At 36.6% G+C, this 16,352-nt stretch overlaps 5 protein-coding genes across 7 annotated transcripts in view; 1 reads left to right on the top strand and 4 right to left on the bottom strand.

Moving 5' to 3' along the window:
• LOC107559322 (calcium homeostasis modulator protein 2-like) overlaps positions 1-653 on the bottom strand; it is a 7,958-nt gene extending 7,305 nt beyond the window's left edge. Inside the window, exon 1 of the mRNA XM_016243093.1 lies at positions 449-653. The gene's annotated coding sequence lies outside the window, so the exon portion shown is untranslated. The remainder of the gene's footprint in view (positions 1-448) is intronic.
• Positions 654-1,166: 513 nt separating this feature from the next.
• On the bottom strand, positions 1,167-2,914 carry LOC107559321 (calcium homeostasis modulator protein 3-like). Its single transcript, XM_016243091.1, has 3 exons — positions 2,545-2,914; positions 2,200-2,455; positions 1,167-1,962 (listed from the first exon to the last, which is right to left on the bottom strand). The coding sequence occupies exons 1-3, from the start codon at positions 2,829-2,831 to the stop codon at positions 1,510-1,512; spliced, it is 996 nt and encodes a 331-aa protein (XP_016098577.1). The 5' UTR covers positions 2,832-2,914; the 3' UTR covers positions 1,167-1,509.
• Positions 2,915-4,811: 1,897 nt separating this feature from the next.
• On the top strand, positions 4,812-8,459 carry LOC107559320 (inositol 1,4,5-trisphosphate receptor-interacting protein). The gene is made up of 3 exons (XM_016243090.1): positions 4,812-4,911; positions 6,245-6,967; positions 7,390-8,459. The coding sequence occupies exons 2-3, from the start codon at positions 6,259-6,261 to the stop codon at positions 8,274-8,276; spliced, it is 1,596 nt and encodes a 531-aa protein (XP_016098576.1). The 5' UTR covers positions 4,812-4,911; positions 6,245-6,258; the 3' UTR covers positions 8,277-8,459.
• A 1,277-nt stretch (positions 8,460-9,736) lies between these two features.
• On the bottom strand, positions 9,737-12,843 carry LOC107559318 (glutathione S-transferase omega-1-like). 3 transcript variants are annotated; one of them, XM_016243089.1, is made up of 7 exons: positions 12,779-12,843; positions 12,543-12,592; positions 11,483-11,591; positions 11,051-11,273; positions 10,637-10,738; positions 10,455-10,561; positions 9,737-10,125 (listed from the first exon to the last, which is right to left on the bottom strand). In XM_016243089.1, the coding sequence occupies exons 2-7, from the start codon at positions 12,571-12,573 to the stop codon at positions 9,975-9,977; spliced, it is 723 nt and encodes a 240-aa protein (XP_016098575.1). In that variant the 5' UTR covers positions 12,574-12,592; positions 12,779-12,843; the 3' UTR covers positions 9,737-9,974. The 3 variants fall into 3 exon arrangements, with proteins under 3 accessions (XP_016098575.1, XP_016098574.1, XP_016098573.1); XM_016243088.1 differs by lacking the exons at positions 12,543-12,592; positions 12,779-12,843 and adding exons at positions 11,981-12,030; positions 12,226-12,286; XM_016243087.1 differs by lacking the exons at positions 12,543-12,592; positions 12,779-12,843 and adding exons at positions 11,981-12,030; positions 12,217-12,265.
• Positions 12,844-14,677: 1,834 nt separating this feature from the next.
• The window catches only part of LOC107559317 (glutathione S-transferase omega-1-like), a 3,599-nt gene continuing 1,924 nt past the window's right edge, over positions 14,678-16,352 (bottom strand). The window contains exons 6-8 of the mRNA XM_016243086.1: positions 16,129-16,230; positions 15,896-16,002; positions 14,678-15,094 (exon numbers count right to left, since the gene is read on the bottom strand). Coding sequence (XP_016098572.1) covers positions 14,944-15,094; positions 15,896-16,002; positions 16,129-16,230 — 360 coding nt within the window. The 3' untranslated portion in view covers positions 14,678-14,943. The remainder of the gene's footprint in view (positions 15,095-15,895; positions 16,003-16,128; positions 16,231-16,352) is intronic.

Genomic DNA, 16,352 nt, shown 5'->3' with positions numbered 1-16,352 from the left:
AACTTTTTCTTGCCAAAACAGAGATAAACAGACAGCATTGTGACTAATATAACACACTTAATACTAGCATCTTGTTTGTTGAGCTGTTATATAAAATCAATTCATTTGCGATTGCACTGACATTAACTATCACAACATAAATATTAAAAACTAAATTTCTTACAGGGCATTTTATTTTTGCCCCCATATATTGAATTATATTGTAAACTGATAGCCTTCATCCGGCACTGAAAAACGCTCATGATGTGTTTGTTTGTTTTATTTGCAAAGTTACAAAATGTCAGCTCGCACATCATTAAAACAACAGTTAGGATATTAGTATACAATAAATATCGCACACTCCTCGCTCATTTACTTCCTCCATGCGAAGCTGTCCAGTGCGTCACAGTGTCGTTTAATATTGCACACATTTACCTCAGCCACGAGTTGTGATTAAACATAGGCCTACCTGTCGGCGTTGAGATTACTTTCTTTCCATTTCTCCTTAAATAGCCTGTCCGCCCTTCCAGGTCAAATTTCTTCTTTTGGACATTTTTAAAATCACCAGAAAATTGCCCCACAAGCATCAGTTACAACGCAGCTATCATCATATTATCCTCGTGCTGCTCGAGATTCTGGCGCCGCTTTAAAACGCGCATGTTAGGTGTCCCGAATCCCGAGGCACAATATCAACGTAAATAAATGAGCCATTTGTTCCGCTTTAAATTCAAAGTAAAATATTGTAGCAAATACACTTTATTTAATTTTCAAAATTATGTTTTATTAATTATTTTATAATATTGTTTAAATCATTGGACACCTCTGTGGGCCGTATGTTTGACACCCCTGCCTTAATGCATAGATGCACATGAGTGACAAGCCCCTCCTTTAAAGTCTCTAACACATCCTCAACTAAATAGTTGGGTGTGGTTTTTTTCCTGGCATTGTCCATAGCTTAAATTGTTCACTGTCAAGCATAATACATAACTTCAAGACAAAATCTCTCTTACTCAAAAAGGTGTATTGAAGGTAAAAGTACATTTCAAAACATGGACAATACAAACACAGAACGCAGTGGTCTAACTGCCATGCAGCTAAGATGATATTTTTATTACTTAATACTATTAATAAATATACATATACACAATATATACAGACAACTACACACACATTTTTTTCAGGTGTTTTGCATGCAAGCCATATCCATGAGGTTGTTGTGTAATGTGTGGAAAGAGACATGCAAAAATACACAAACTAAATCCCAGCATATTCAAATGTACCAGCATGCCAGCACTTGAGGAAGGTTAAAACAAAGCTTTCTGAATTAACAATAATCTGATTGTAACATTACAATTAAAAATGTTTGGGTTCTATATTCATACTAAATATGCAGATGAAACATTCTCCATCCAGGCATCTTCGGCTCAGAATCGTATGGGGGCCTGAATTATACATCCAATGCACCAACGTGCAAGCTTTTTAGGGTTTTGCTTCTGAATTAACATTAATTAGTCAATTAGTTCTCAAGTTTTACACTTCAGAGAATAATGCCTTTCCATTGTGATCTTCCCAAGTGATGCAAACTTTGGGCTTATAGGCCATCTTGGTCACATCCAGCTCTGGTTTGCACTCGTACCAGGTTTGCAGCAAATGATCCACCTGATCTTGTCTGGTTATACCATGCAGACGCTCCTCTTCTTCCTCTTCATGTTCATTATGGATTGAACTGGGTCTGAGTGCATTTGAAAGGGGCATTCTCACAGTCACGTCTTCTCGCATACTCTCAAAGAACTGCACCACACATTTTCTGGCAAAATCTCTGGCATGAAGGACACAGGTCTCATCGAAGAGCTTCTGCTCAATGTCCAGGTAATTGCTCCAGTAGCGTGTCTGCAGAAAAGTGGCGTGATTGAAGCAAGGCTTGAGGACACGGCCTACAGCGCCCAAAAAAATGAAGAAAAGGAGGATTGACCAGCCTATTGCCTTAGAGAAGAAGATAAATTGTACAAGAATAGATTAATCATCTAGTTATGCAAAGCATGAAAGGATTTTAACCACCTACAGATTTGCTAAAGGTCTGCTCCTGTCAACTTTGTACAGCTCAATCTTACTTAGCAGCTATCAAGTCAAAAATGACATTGACATCAAAGTTCACTTGCCTAAAAACAATGTAAGCACTGAAAAAAAAATGCACAAAAAAATGTGAGAAAACCCATTCACCTGAGAGTAACACCGCACATAGCGTGAGACAGCTTTCCGAAAACTGCTGTTTTTGAAGATAGCATCTTCTTTGCAAGGCACCTTAGCCATGATCTTGATCAATTCTAGGCCAGTGCTGTTTGGTATTCCTGTGAAATATTTAGGGTTTACATTCATACTAAATGCACAGATGAAACATTTTCCATCCAAAAGTGTCATCAGAATCCAGACCATGGGGGCCAGAAGGGCCCGTTGCAACATTGATGACAGCAAAAATCTGAGAAAAGAATAATATACATATTTATATATGATTAATATTAATAATAAATTAGTAATATTATTAATATTATTTAGCTTCAAACTTACTTTCTCACTGCTGGATTTTTTGTCCTGTTGCCCAGGGGTCTGACCCACTCTTCCATCAGCACCCCAGTATGACGACTGACTAACACTCCCAAAAGGAGCAATATAACTGGAGGGACTAACATGACCCCCAGTGCGTACATCTTATTGTATTGCGGTAAACAGGGGCAGTTGAAATCAAAACTTGTATACAGCTTGACGCTTATCAGTGACAATATTATACAGATACCATTAGAGATAGACTCAGAATTTGACTGGAAATATTGCAGAACCAACTTTAAGCGATCCATTAATTCGTTTACGTTGTAGCTATAAGAGGCTGCAGATGTGTCAAACGTCGGCTACTTATCTAATAACGACCGCCAAATACGTTGTTGTGCAATCTGCGCTGATCAAGTCTGCGAAAAAAAAACCTCACCTGAGAAATGGTTAATTTGATTTCAAAGTAATTATATGGATAACGTGGAGACGAAAGTTTCACAAAAATGAACGCATCTCGCAAGCTCTGCGTGCTGAAGTGTGATAGGTTCACGTGTAGGGCGCACGCACTGCTTCATTTGGCCACACCCAAATGTGCGCACGAATACCTGACTTTAAAGCTATTTAAAACAGGGTTGCTTTCTTCCCTTTCAATAGTCGGATGGTTTAAAATATGCTATTTCATATTTTTCCCGCGACCGGATAGGCTAAGGAGAACGGATGGATATTTTTCTCAATAATTACCGCATTGAGTGACCCTCAGGAAAATAACCTTAAAAAGAAAGCTCAAAATGATCCTACAAACGGATGATTACGGGGGTTAATTGACAAACTCTTTCATATCAAAGTATTGTAGGTGTATTGTGTATCTGGCTGAACTTTGGTGAGGTAGCGACCTCATGTGGGTATATTTGTCCTTAGTCACTGCGCAGCTGCACATTCTTACAAAGAGCCCAGAAACAAAACAACGTAAAGGCCTTGTCGAAAACCCACATTTGAATACCGTCGTTTGTAGATATTACTCTCTTCGCCATATATAACATGGTTTTGATTCTTCAACCGGGCTATGTACATATATAGGGTAGAGCGGGGCGCAAAGTAACACTTTTTGACTTTCTCAGTTTGTTTAAATCCACATGGGGTTCAGAGTATAATTTTTTTATCCACAGTAAGTTCACACTTGTCTAGTACAAATATGTCGCTTTGTTTCATAATTACAGTGTATACCTTTTTTCTTTATTTACCCTCAAAAATTGGAAGTGAAATGTGACAACGTGCTGAGGGGCCATGACCATATGACAGCTTAAAATCTTATCTGATCGAATGAAAAAAATATACAAGACAAACTAAAATATGTTGTCAATAAAATAAAATAATTATTTATTTTAAATGAAATAATGGCTTTTTTTAAGAATTCAAAATAATCCGATTTTGGAGTTTGACAACGAACACATTACAGTCATGCTTGAGACGGCCCACTTAAACGAGCCAAAATGCTTTACATGTCTTGAAATAATAATTTCTTAACATTAAACATTGACTGCCGGTATTTATTCACCTGTTTCTCGTCGTTTATAATTAAAATGTATTAAAGCAAATAGTGTGAATTACATCGCTAATGTCAATAGCACATTGTAACGCAGTGTTACATCGTGCCCCATCTGCGCAACTGGAATTTAAAACTGGTTACGGTCTTCTGATAGTTAGCGAAGCATTAAAAAATAATCTAAACTGATAAATAACAGATTGTAGATTTAAAAAATTGCAGATTTGTCTCATTTTAAATGAGTAATAAAAACTGAGATGAAAAATGTACTTAAGCCAGAAATATAATTTTACTATGGTAAAATAAACGTTCAGCGATATCTTCAAAAGACTTTTGAATTTTGGCACACTTTTTTTCTCAATATAATGTTGCTATAGTAACTAGTAAATGCTGTAAATTTTGTTATGCTAGCATGTGTGGAAATATTTAAACCAGGTGTGTTACAACTAACCCCGCGTTACTTTGTGCCCCGCGTTTCCCCTAGAAGTATTTTTATTTTGTAATTGCATGCACATCCATAATTAACAATAGGCTTATAATATTCACTACAAGGCCTATAACTTGTGAAAACGTCAATACTTGTTTTCCTCACGTCGAGATAAAAAGTTAATGTTTTCACCACCCCGGAGACTGAGTGCGTGTGTGTGCGTGTGACATATGACTCAAGAGCGGGACTGGCCCACGTGCTTTTTATGGAGGAGCGAAAAGGGCCCCATTGGTCACTTCCTGGATGTGAGAGCAGATGAGGAAACAGAGGAGTAACGGTATTGAAGCGCTTTCTCTTGGTTCGGTTCAGTATCGTTCTGAAACAATGAACAACGCTGGACTTTAACTCTTGGGTTACAGTAAGCTATTCTGTTCCATCTGCTCTTTCATAGATTATTCAACAAGAGACCGTAACAGCTGTGATTAAAATAAAAAACAAGAGTTTTGTAAAACATCTTAAGACGTCAAAAAGAAAATGCGCAGTTGTGTTGATTAAAAAGAGAAGTTGTTAGATGCTCTGGCTCTGTCGTTGGTTTATTGCGTCAGCGCCCTCTACACAGTTTGCTGCTAAAACTTACCATTGACTTGAATCATTTCAGGCACGCGTTAACACGTGTTTTTTCTGTAATAGTGTCTAACTATTTGTAGATTTCTCTCTGTTTAATGAGTAAATTGTTGTTGTCTAAACTCCGCCCTTTAGTGTTTGAAGAATGTTGGAAACTTTGCAGCGCCACACATTTCCTGGAACCCAAACATTGTTAGTCAACTACCTATCATTATGTGCTCTATTTGAAAACATTTTTTTGTTATTTTGTGTTGTTTTACCTATGCAGTTCCACATAGTTCCATTTTTTTGTAAACAAAAAAAAATAGGGCCTACATTTTTTTTTAAAAAATTAGCCAAAATTGAGATCAAATTAAAATTTGAGCCGTTTTATTATTTTCTTTTTATTCTCTATGTTATGACAAGTTCAGCGGAAAATGAGACTGAAGGAGATACTTGCTTGCCTTCTAACCATGGTGTATAAAGAGTCCAAATAAATGCCACAATTGATTAAAAAAATTAGACAAGAAGGCCTACATTTTTACTACTATGAATTGAATATCACTTGAAACGACTGACAAAATTTGTCTCTGCTTTAAAAAAATCATGGGATACCAAAGTGTACCTTATTCATGGAATGTGCCAGTAGCTTGCAGATTGTATACTGTAAATATGGAATTTTATCTGCCTCATTCCAAGAATCACTTGGACTCCAAGTGCCACACTATAAATAAACCAATTACATAACGTCATCCTCAGTCTATATGAGGTTCCTTCCTAAGCTTCAGTTCAGGCAAAATGACAAAATACTTTGAACAGAGATGAGAGATGGTACCACTTTTATTTTTTTACCCAGACCTCAAGTTAAGAGATAAAAAGTCATTAAACAGATTTTTTCCCCCTGATATTGATTTTTTTTTTTAAAGATCTCTTGTTTTCAGTGCATAATTTTATCTGGAAACAGTTCTGCTTCGTGTAATTTATGACATTTAACTTGGGTTATCTGACATCCTTCCCCAGTGCAGGACAGTCATTTGTATTACAGTTGACAAATAACTACTCTGAAGAATGACATGTTTTCACAAAAGGTAAAAGTTGTGTTTCCTTTCAAGAAGCTCACATTAATCCAGAAATGTGTGTTTTCCCAGACTCACAGTGAAGAATGCAAGGTGCTATTACGCGGGTTTGCATGGTGGTAGTAGCCGCTATCCTCAACCACCCGCTGCTCTTCCCTAATGAGAACACCACCATCCCTGAGGAAGATGATGAGCTCCTGACCCGGATGAAGGAGCACCAGGAGAAGCTGGAGGCCGAACAGAAGCGCCTGGAACAGGAGATCTCTCAAACAGAAACAGCTCTGATTGGTGATCAGGACAGTTACAGTTGGTACTTTTGGAGCGCTCTCTGCCTAGTCATTTTCTTCACAATTGAGGTGTGCAGGCAGGATATGATCCCTACTGAAATGCCAGACCCCATGGAAGATGAAGTTGGAGATCCCAGTGCCGAATATCTCAGCGCTAAGACTGTAGTCCTAGATAAAGGTGTCCTAAGTAACTTCTGCAAGACCCGCTTCCATCCTTTCATCCACGAGAGTGGGAGAGTGCAAGAGTTTATCGAGGGCTTTGCAGATGATCTGCTTGAGGCTTTGAGAAGTGTTTGCGATCGAGACTCTGACCTGGAAGTCGAGGACTTTGTTGGAATAGGCAGTATGTTTGAGTCCTGGAGAGCGTCTAAACCTCCTACATGTGACCTCATTGTGCCTTTTGCTCCTCCACGGCCATTCAGGTTCCAGTTTCAGCTCTGGTGCGACCCGTCCACTGAAATCCCACTGGACTTGCAAGGATGTGGAAGGATTAAACTAATAAAACCAGGTGGGAATGGCACAGACTGTCTTTGTGCCTCAACCAATCTCGGTGATGATATGCTTTGTCTGCTTCACAACAGAAATGAGTGTGAAAAGCTTGAGGATCACACTTTGGTGGAGCTCCTCTGTGCAAAAAACACCTCATATTTGTCGAAAGATCAGATCATGACATGGTTCCAGATCTCGGTGGGCAAAGCATGGGGCCAGATCTCTCATAAATACGATTTTGAGCTGGGGTTTCGGAACCTGGACTTCCCTGGAGCCCTGAAAATCAGATTTAGGTCTGGAAAGACTGTCGTTCTTAACGTTACCCCTGCTGTTCAGTTTGAGGACACGGCTGCTTACCTCATCTCTCATTTCCCATCTGACATTAGCAACTCCTCAGACACTCACTGCAAGGATGTGGAAGGATTAAACTAATAAAACCAGGTGGGAATGGCACAGACTGTCTTTGTGCCTCAACCAATCTCGGTGATGATATGCTTTGTCTGCTTCACAACAGAAATGAGTGTGAAAAGCTTGAGGATCACACTTTGGTGGAGCTCCTCTGTGCAAAAAACACCTCATATTTGTCGAAAGATCAGATCATGACATGGTTCCAGATCTCGGTGAGCAAAGCATGGGGCCAGATCTCTCATAAATACGATTTTGAGCTGGGGTTTCGGAACCTGGACTTCCCTGGAGCCCTGAAAATCAGATTTAGATCTGGAAAGACTGTCGTTCTTAACGTTACCCCTGCTGTTCAGTTTGAGGACACGGCTGCTTACCTCATCTCTCATTTCCCATCTGACATTAGCAACTCCTCAGACACTCACTGGAAACTCTCACTAACTGTTTATGAAAAGAACCTGCTTAAACATCTAGCAAAACAACTTCCTACAAATTCGTGTCATGTTCACTGTCTTCAGATAGTTTCTTTCTTGCACAAAAAACAGACAGCTTTGACTGGGAGAAGCGCCTTTTCTAATTACCATATAAAGACGGCGCTTTTGCATCTGTTGTTGAGTAAACGTCCTGCGACGTGGCAACCACAGAATCTCGATCACAGATTACGAGATCTACTCGGCTTCCTTCAGCAAAGCATGGAGGAAAAGAGACTCTATCACATTGTTGTCGGGAACCCTCGCATCCCGTCTGAAATTCTGGTTCCCAAAATAATCCGTACTGCAGAGCCGATAAACCTGTTTAGGCCTCTTGTGTTGCAGAGGCATGTATATGCCAAAATGGAAGAGCATTTTCAAGAGATGGTCAGAAATACCTCTGTGCTTGTTCAAGAATATACCCCACACTTGTCTAACGGTTATGTGAGACATTAGCTTAGCAGACCAGACGTAGACTTACTCACCGACCTCACTTTGAGTGCAGGGGATTTCTACAGACTAATTACATAATGACGTTTTGCACCTTAAATGTAAACGACATGTTTAGCACTGACTGTTACTGATGCTATGATGATATTTGGGTGTTTCTTCAACTATGGGCATTTTTTTTCTAATGCTTTTTATATATATCTTTTTCTCTCTTTTTTCTTTTTACTCTTGTCCCAGACTGAGACTTTCAATCTTCAAATATAAAATCCATCATAAAAAATATTAATCTTTAAATTTTTAAATTATCACAACAAAGAGTGAATTATACACAAACCATTTCAATATTTATTTTGCCAAAATGAATAAACTGTAACTCTATATAAATTTGTACACATTACAACTTCTCCTTAGTTTCGGTGTCATATTCATGACAATAAACAAACTTTGCGTCTAATTGTAATAATAATAAGAATCAAGTTTAATAGCAAAAGTGTCAGTGTTGAGCATTCTGGAGTTGAAATAAGATGTAATGTGTTAAGAAAATCAAGTTAAGTATCACTTAAGAACAGTTATTTTATCATGCATCACTTCAAGCTGTAATTCTGTTAAATTAGGCAAAAAGTGAAAACAAGTGTGTATTTAAAATATCTAAAATGCTTGCTGTGAAATTGTCCTTGGCAAGACAAAGATTTTCAAAAGTTTAAATGTAATTTCCACCACAGAATGTTAACAAACAATACATAATTAGAGATGGGAGTGAAATGACATTGCTGCTATAAAATAATAGGATTTTAAGGAATTGTATTTTTCCACTGGGCCAAAAGTGCCCATGGTTGAAAAAACACCCACTTGCTATTCATCATCATTCTGGCAGCTGATTCAGGATCTTTGAACCATGAAGTTATTGTAAATGATGTAATATCATGTTAAGGATATCATTCTGTAACATTATCAGAGTATTTAGCAGTATTATCAGTTTTGATCTTGTGCCAACATAAGGGATTGTTGAAATGCCTAAACGAAGTATGAGCAGCAAGCACATCTAAAGAAATGGTGCACAGTGACATGTACAGGCCCAAGCAGAAGCTGTTTCACAGGTTTGAAAGGGCCTTTTTATCTTTCCTGTACAATGCACTGGTTTTACTCTTTGTCTTGGATTTTGTTTAATCAGAAATGCACTAAACAAACATGTATGCAGTTTCCCCTCCTAGAAAGCCATGCTGTGCAACCCCACGATATGCACCGCATGGTTCAGTAGCATTTCACTTTCAACCAAAGAGAAAACTGGTCATAGATATAGGGCTTTACACTTATATGCAAAGGTACACATATACATTTGACAAGCTCTTGCTTTCCCTGGGAATTGAACCTCTGACCGTGGCATTGCTAGCACCAAACTATAGCTTCTGCTTGAGCTACAGGAACGATAAAGGAATAATAAAGACAAGCATACATGTTTTGTCCATAATGTTTATGGTTTGTACATTTGGTTTATTTATATTCATGTATAAATGACAAACATGTTAATATACCTATTGTAGCCTCTTTTTTTTTTTTTTTACATGGCCCTCTGGGATCTACTCTAAGGTCTAAGGCTTAAAAGCTAAATTTGCTGTAAATTCAGTATAAAAACACTTAGACTAAGAAAATAGTAATGATAAAAAATCTACACATACAGATGGACAGATATCATCCTGTTTTACTCTATAAACCGTGATCATAATTAGGGTTTCCATCCATATAGCTGTTGAAGAACACCTTGTGATCCTCTGTGCTGAACATGGTGGCTTTGACCACTGGATCCTCGAACATGCATTCAATCCACTTCCTTAACTCAGGAGTGTTGGCCAAACAACTGAAACACGAATACAGATATGGAACTATTAGGTTTACAAGCAAGTTATATCCTTTGGAGAAATATATACAAAAGACATGGTTGCATTCACAAGAAGTTTACTTGTGAAGACAAGTACTTGTGTGCACAAGGTTCACTGAACCAAAGTGCTTTTCAACTCAGCTGGAACCAGAGCCCTACCTTTACTAATCTCAGTCATTCATCACTGTTTGCATATCTGTTTAACTTAACCTCTATTTACTCCTCCTGCTGTTGGGTAAAATGTGTGCAATTTTATCATACATTCATTATATATTGCATATATGTACTAATAAAACAAACAAACTTACTGCTTTACGCCCATCATCTCTGCCCTCTCAAACCATGGCCAGATCAAGTAGTCAATCATTGTGATTGAATTGCCCCCAAAATATTTGGTCTTTTTTTTTGCCAGATACTGTAAAATAAAATAAAATAAAATAAATAAATAAATTATGATATATTTTCAGAAAGTGTAGGAATTTCAGCCCACCTCATTTAGTTGGGAGACTTTATCTTTAAATTCAACTTCAGCTGCTGAGACGTCTTCTCCTCTTTTCTTGCCCATAGAGATCTTATAGAAGTATGGAATCACCTGAAATGAGGATGAATTTCCATAAATGTATGCTTAAATGTACTTAATTAAAAAAAACAAAGAAATTCAAATCATTAATATGATTATACATCAACAATGCTCCTGAGTGGTTATGGTAGTTTCCTTAACTGATAATAAAAAGATGATACCAAGACTTTCAGATTATTTAGGAACTGTATGGATAAAGAGTACATTTCTATATTCTATGTCCTGATTACAGTGAGATTTCGGATGGAGAAGCTTAATTAAAATCAGCAGTTCTACTGGCAGATGCTTTATAAGGTACATGTTTTAAAATGGCCAACTGCCTACCTTTGAATAATGATCCAGCAGCATTTTCTGTTGGGCTCTCTCAAACGGGTCGGATGGGAGCAGTTTCTTCTCAGGGTAGGCCTCTTCCAGGTATTCGCAGGTGATTGGTGACTCATATATCACCTGACCACTTGAGGTTTCCAATACTGGCACTGTCCCTGAAGGATTCTTCTCTAGAAACCAATCAGGCTTATCCTTCAAATTGATGTTGATAATTTCATGTCTATGTAAAAGGAATATAAAATCTAAATTATAAAATCTAAATTGGTTAGTGGATAGATATTTAAAAGATTTTCCTCACAACCAAAACAGAAAATGTTAATTAAGAAACTCAAATCTAATTTACGCTCTAAATATCATACGTACACATTAGGCACACCTCAACACTCCATCTAACCCAATACTGCACAGCAGGTCAACATTAGCACTCACTTAACTCCCTTGGCAGTGAGCACCAGTCTTGCTCTCTGAGCAAATGGACAAAATCTCATGCTGTAGAGCCGAATAAGACCATTTGGCACTGGTCCAGGAGCAGGACATGCTGTTACAAAAGTGAAACACATGGGACACAATAATGTAAATATGTACATGCATATGAAAAAGTTATTTACATAATATGCATGGAATTTCATCAGTAAAATAATGTGGGCCACTAAGTCCAGGTTCTTAACCGTTTCTGAATTAAATTGTAAGAGCTAATAAATTTATTTGATCAGAAATACATTTTTAACAATGATTACGCAACGTCATGGCTTGATAACATCTGGGAGAGTTTTCATGCAACCGGGTTGGTAATGAAACTCGTTGAACATATGCAGATTAACGTGAATTCATATCTGGATGTTTTTAATGAATGCTTTTCCATTTACAAGTTATAGATCAAACAAAGTAAGCTTTGTGAGCGAGTCTAATTTCCTTGCTTTCTCTTACCTTTTCCTTGGCATTTTGGAGATGGAGCCATTATAGTGATCAGTGTTCACCTAATAAAACATTTGATGGTGACTACACAAACTTGGGCGTTTTATAGATAAGAATTGAAAGATGTTACATAATGCGCACGGAGGCAAGAAAGGCAAAAATACAACCAATTCAAGGCTATCATAGATGCTTAATATGTTTTACTAAAAGCAAACAAAAATTCATCCAGGATTTGCTTATTTGCTTACCTGCTGAACCTGCTGACCTGCTGACCTGACTGAAGTTGACGTTAGTTGAAAAGTTGAGTTTTTATGGAAGAATAGGTGTGGCAGAAGATAATGACTCCTCCTACATACTTACACCCATGTAACTTTCAAAATAAAACTCTTCTTCAAAACTAGTTCACTACGTTTAATAAAAGATTCTTACGGGTTGGTAATGAAACTCGTTGAACATATGCAGATTAACGTGAATTCATATCTGGATGTTTTTAATGAATGCTTTTCCATTTACAAGTTATCGATCAAACATAGGAAGCTTTGTGAGCGAGTCTAATTTCCTTGCTTTCTCTTACCTTTTCCTTGGCATTTTGGAGATGGAGCCATTATAGTGATCAGTGTTCACCTAAATAAAACATTTGATGGTGACTACACAAACTTGGGCGTTTTATAGATAAGAATTGAAAGATGTTACATAATGCGCACGGAGGCAAGAAAGGCAAAATACAACCAATTCAAGGCTATCATAGATGCTTAATATGTTTTACTAAAAGCAAACAAAAATTCATCCAGGATTTGCTTATTTGCTTACCTGCTGACCTGCTGACCTGACTGAAGTTGACGTTAGTTGAAAAGTTGAGTTTTTATGGAATAATAGGTGTGGCAGAAGATAATGACTCCTCCTACATACTTACACCCATGTAACTTTCAAAATAAAACTCTTCTTCAAAACTAGTTCACTACGTTTAATAAAAGATTCTTAGTTACTTTTCATCATGCTAAGCTTTTGAAGCGTAGGCTATACCAATTTTACAACTATTTAACGACTATAAAAGACTGCTCAGAGGTCTGTTATTATCTCCAGATGTGCTGATTTACTGTACATTTCTCTGATTTTGCCGTGTCATGTTTCCTGTACAATCAACTATGGTCATACCGGACCAAAATAGTAACATCAATGTTGCCGAACACATATATTCCCCATATCACTGCGCGACTCTTACAACGGATCGTTTTTTTTGTTGGTTGTTTGCATAGTTGTTCTGCCAGGGACTTTATCTTCTAGCGGAAGGATACAACTAAACAAATCTGCTTAATAAAATAACGATTTAAAAACAGTGTGTGTTCTTAATACTTTAAATATTTATTATACAGTTAATATTCATATTTGTTAACAGTCCCAGTTAAAACACCCCGCAAATGCACAGCAAAAACCCGACCAACATCCTCCAAAAGCAAACATAAATAAAAACTTGAAAAGTGAATTAAAGATATTACTGTTTATGAAATGAAATGTGGTTTCATACTATTTACTTAGTTTTCGTTGTAAAGTCATTTTGTTATATTATTGTTTTGATCTGTTTGCTATTTGCAGCATTAATATTTTGAATAGTATACTGGTAAATTGTTACAAAACCAGTTGGGGACAGTTTGACCTGCAAACATCACAATAATTATTCATTATAATAATAGTGTATGGAACCCCCCCAGTTTCTATTTCAGAAATCTGGCCACTTTACTTTATTAACCATTTTTTAATCCTTGCCTAACAGCACCAATAGCCATGACTAATATAGTTTGTATCTTATTGCAGACCTAAGAGTTGACAGCTGATTTCTGGATTGTGTAATGACTTTTTATCTTATCTGTATTTAACAAGTCAAGTACAACATCTTATTAAATAATCTATAATCTATTCATTTGTTTCCACATAATGCTCGGTTTATGTTTCTGTAGTTAGTGTGGGCGTCTTGCAAAGTCATACAAAGGTTTCTTTTCCAGTTCTACAGCTGCAGAATGAGTCAGCTTTCCAATTTGTCAGTATGTAGACCTTTCTGGAGAAAAAAAGGGGGGGAGGGGTCACTTGGTCATAGGTTATGACATTGACTTCTCAAAGCTTCTGTTGTGCAAAGTCACACTTAACCCCTTTACTGCCTTTTATAATCAACTTTGACTGCTGCAGAAAAAAACCCCTCAGATGTTTAGTTACTTTCTTCTTTTGAACACAGAAGAAAATATTTGGAACAATATTAGTAACCAAATAGTGGATGGTAGCCATTGACTATCAGAGGTTTTTTCATACTATTTAAGTCTGTTACACACATTCTTCAAAAGATCTCCTTCTGCTTTAACAGAAGAAAAAAACTCATATAGGTTTAGAACACCTCGAGGGTGAGTTTTATTTTATTAGGGTCATTAATGCAAACACTGCACGTTAAATCCCAGAGAGGTGTGATAATGAGAACCTTAACCCTTGAGCAGGGGACAGCACCTGCAGTTGGCATAGTGTATTTATATTCCAGTATAATAACTACAGCAGTTACACTGGAAAATCTCCTTACAGGCCATCAAAGAATGAAGCTGGTCTGAAATTGGAATAGTCAAAAATAAAATTATATATAATGTGTAGAATATTTCATCTATTGAATGAACTCCAGAAAGTTTTTTGTTTCATTATTATTTAAATTTATTTCATGCATATAATTGGTTTAAAAAAAATTAAAAAAATCACTCATGCACTATAACCCTACCAGTTATATAAGATTTTAAGATCAAAGGTTTAGATTTATGTTTTTGCTATAAAAACCACAAGTCAAAGGGACATAAAGAATGATGTATCAGGCATTAAATCCTCTTCTTATATTAATCAGGATCACAGTATAAAAGATGGACGGATATTAACATACCATCTGAAACGTTTTCTGTTAAAACAGACAGGCAACAGAGGTGTGATTTACCAGAGAACAATGATTTATCCTATAAACCATAATCATAATCGGGGGTTCCTTCCATGTAGGACTTGTAGAACACCTTGTAGGTGTCTGTGCTAAACATTGTGGCTTGTACAGCAGGATCCTCCAGCATGTGTTTAGTCCACTTCTTCAGCTGAGGAGTGCCGTCCAAGCAGCTGGAAATTATGAAGAAAGAGTGTTAATATTCAAAGAAATCATTCGCACGAGTCTAATTTAATTTGATACCATTTTTTTTAATCCACTAACTGATTTTGAGTATCTTCTTTAGTTTAAACAATTTAAATGTAATACTCATTTTTTTTGTGTAAAACATTTTTATTGAGAAAAATACCTTTGTCTTTTTTTTAATTAATGTCTTATTTTTCCATTTTGTAAAATGCCTGCATTTGTTTACTTTGCTGTCATAACCATCATCTATTATAGGCTCTCTGTCTCTCTCTATTAATAAATGTGTAGGGTGACCAGACGTCCCGTTTTTCTCGGGACAGTCCCGTATTTCAGATCTATTTTTAGTGTCCCGACTTATTTTGAAAAAATCATGTTTTGTCCCGTATTTACAAATTTCTTTATGACTGGGTGATCAGAGCAAGTGTTAGAAGTGTTATTTAGTCTAGTGTTATATATTTATAACACTATTATAAATATAGTATATATTATAGTGTTATATATTTAATTTGTATCTATTGTATTTGTCTATGGTTTGTAATTTGCTTCTTTAATTTTATATAATAAATAATTATTTACGTGTGGTGTGTGTGTGTGTGTGTATATATATATATATATATATATATGTGTGTGTGTAATTTTAGATATCATGAAATAAAATTTCTCATATCGTGGTTATATATCACCCCCACCCACACACACACACACACACACACACCGTCCCGTCCCGTATTGAACCATGAGAAATCTGGTCACCCTATAAATGTGATAAAACCAAGATAAAAACATACTGCTTCAGGTCCATCATCTCCATCCTTTCATACCATGGCCACATCATGTAGTCAATCATTGTTATTGAATCTCCTCCAAAAAACTTGGTCTTCTTGTTGACAAGGGTCTGACAAACATAGAGAAAGCAGGAGTTTATACAGGAAAAGTATCTCCTTACATCCGTCTAACATCAGAAATCCAATATTGGATCTTTATTCCACTCAATTATAATATTATCGGTATTTCAACCAACCTCATTAAATTGGGCGAGTTTCTCTTTAAGTTCTGCTTCAAATGCAGACACATCTTCTCCTTTTGTCTTGCCAACAGGGATCTTATAGAAGTAGGGAGTCACCTGAAAAGAACATCCATTCATATTGATGAAAACGTTCAATTCATTCAATCTAGAAAGACTACATATATATATATATATATATATATATATATATATATATATAATATGTGAGAGAGTGGGGA

This window comes from Sinocyclocheilus grahami, unplaced genomic scaffold (genome assembly GCF_001515645.1).
Source record: "Sinocyclocheilus grahami isolate Dianchi unplaced genomic scaffold, SAMN03320097.WGS_v1.1 scaffold681.1, whole genome shotgun sequence".
Lineage (NCBI taxonomy): Eukaryota > Metazoa > Chordata > Actinopteri > Cypriniformes > Cyprinidae > Sinocyclocheilus > Sinocyclocheilus grahami.
Note: the sequence above shows the minus strand (reverse complement) of the source record. Positions and strands in the feature narration are given on the sequence as shown.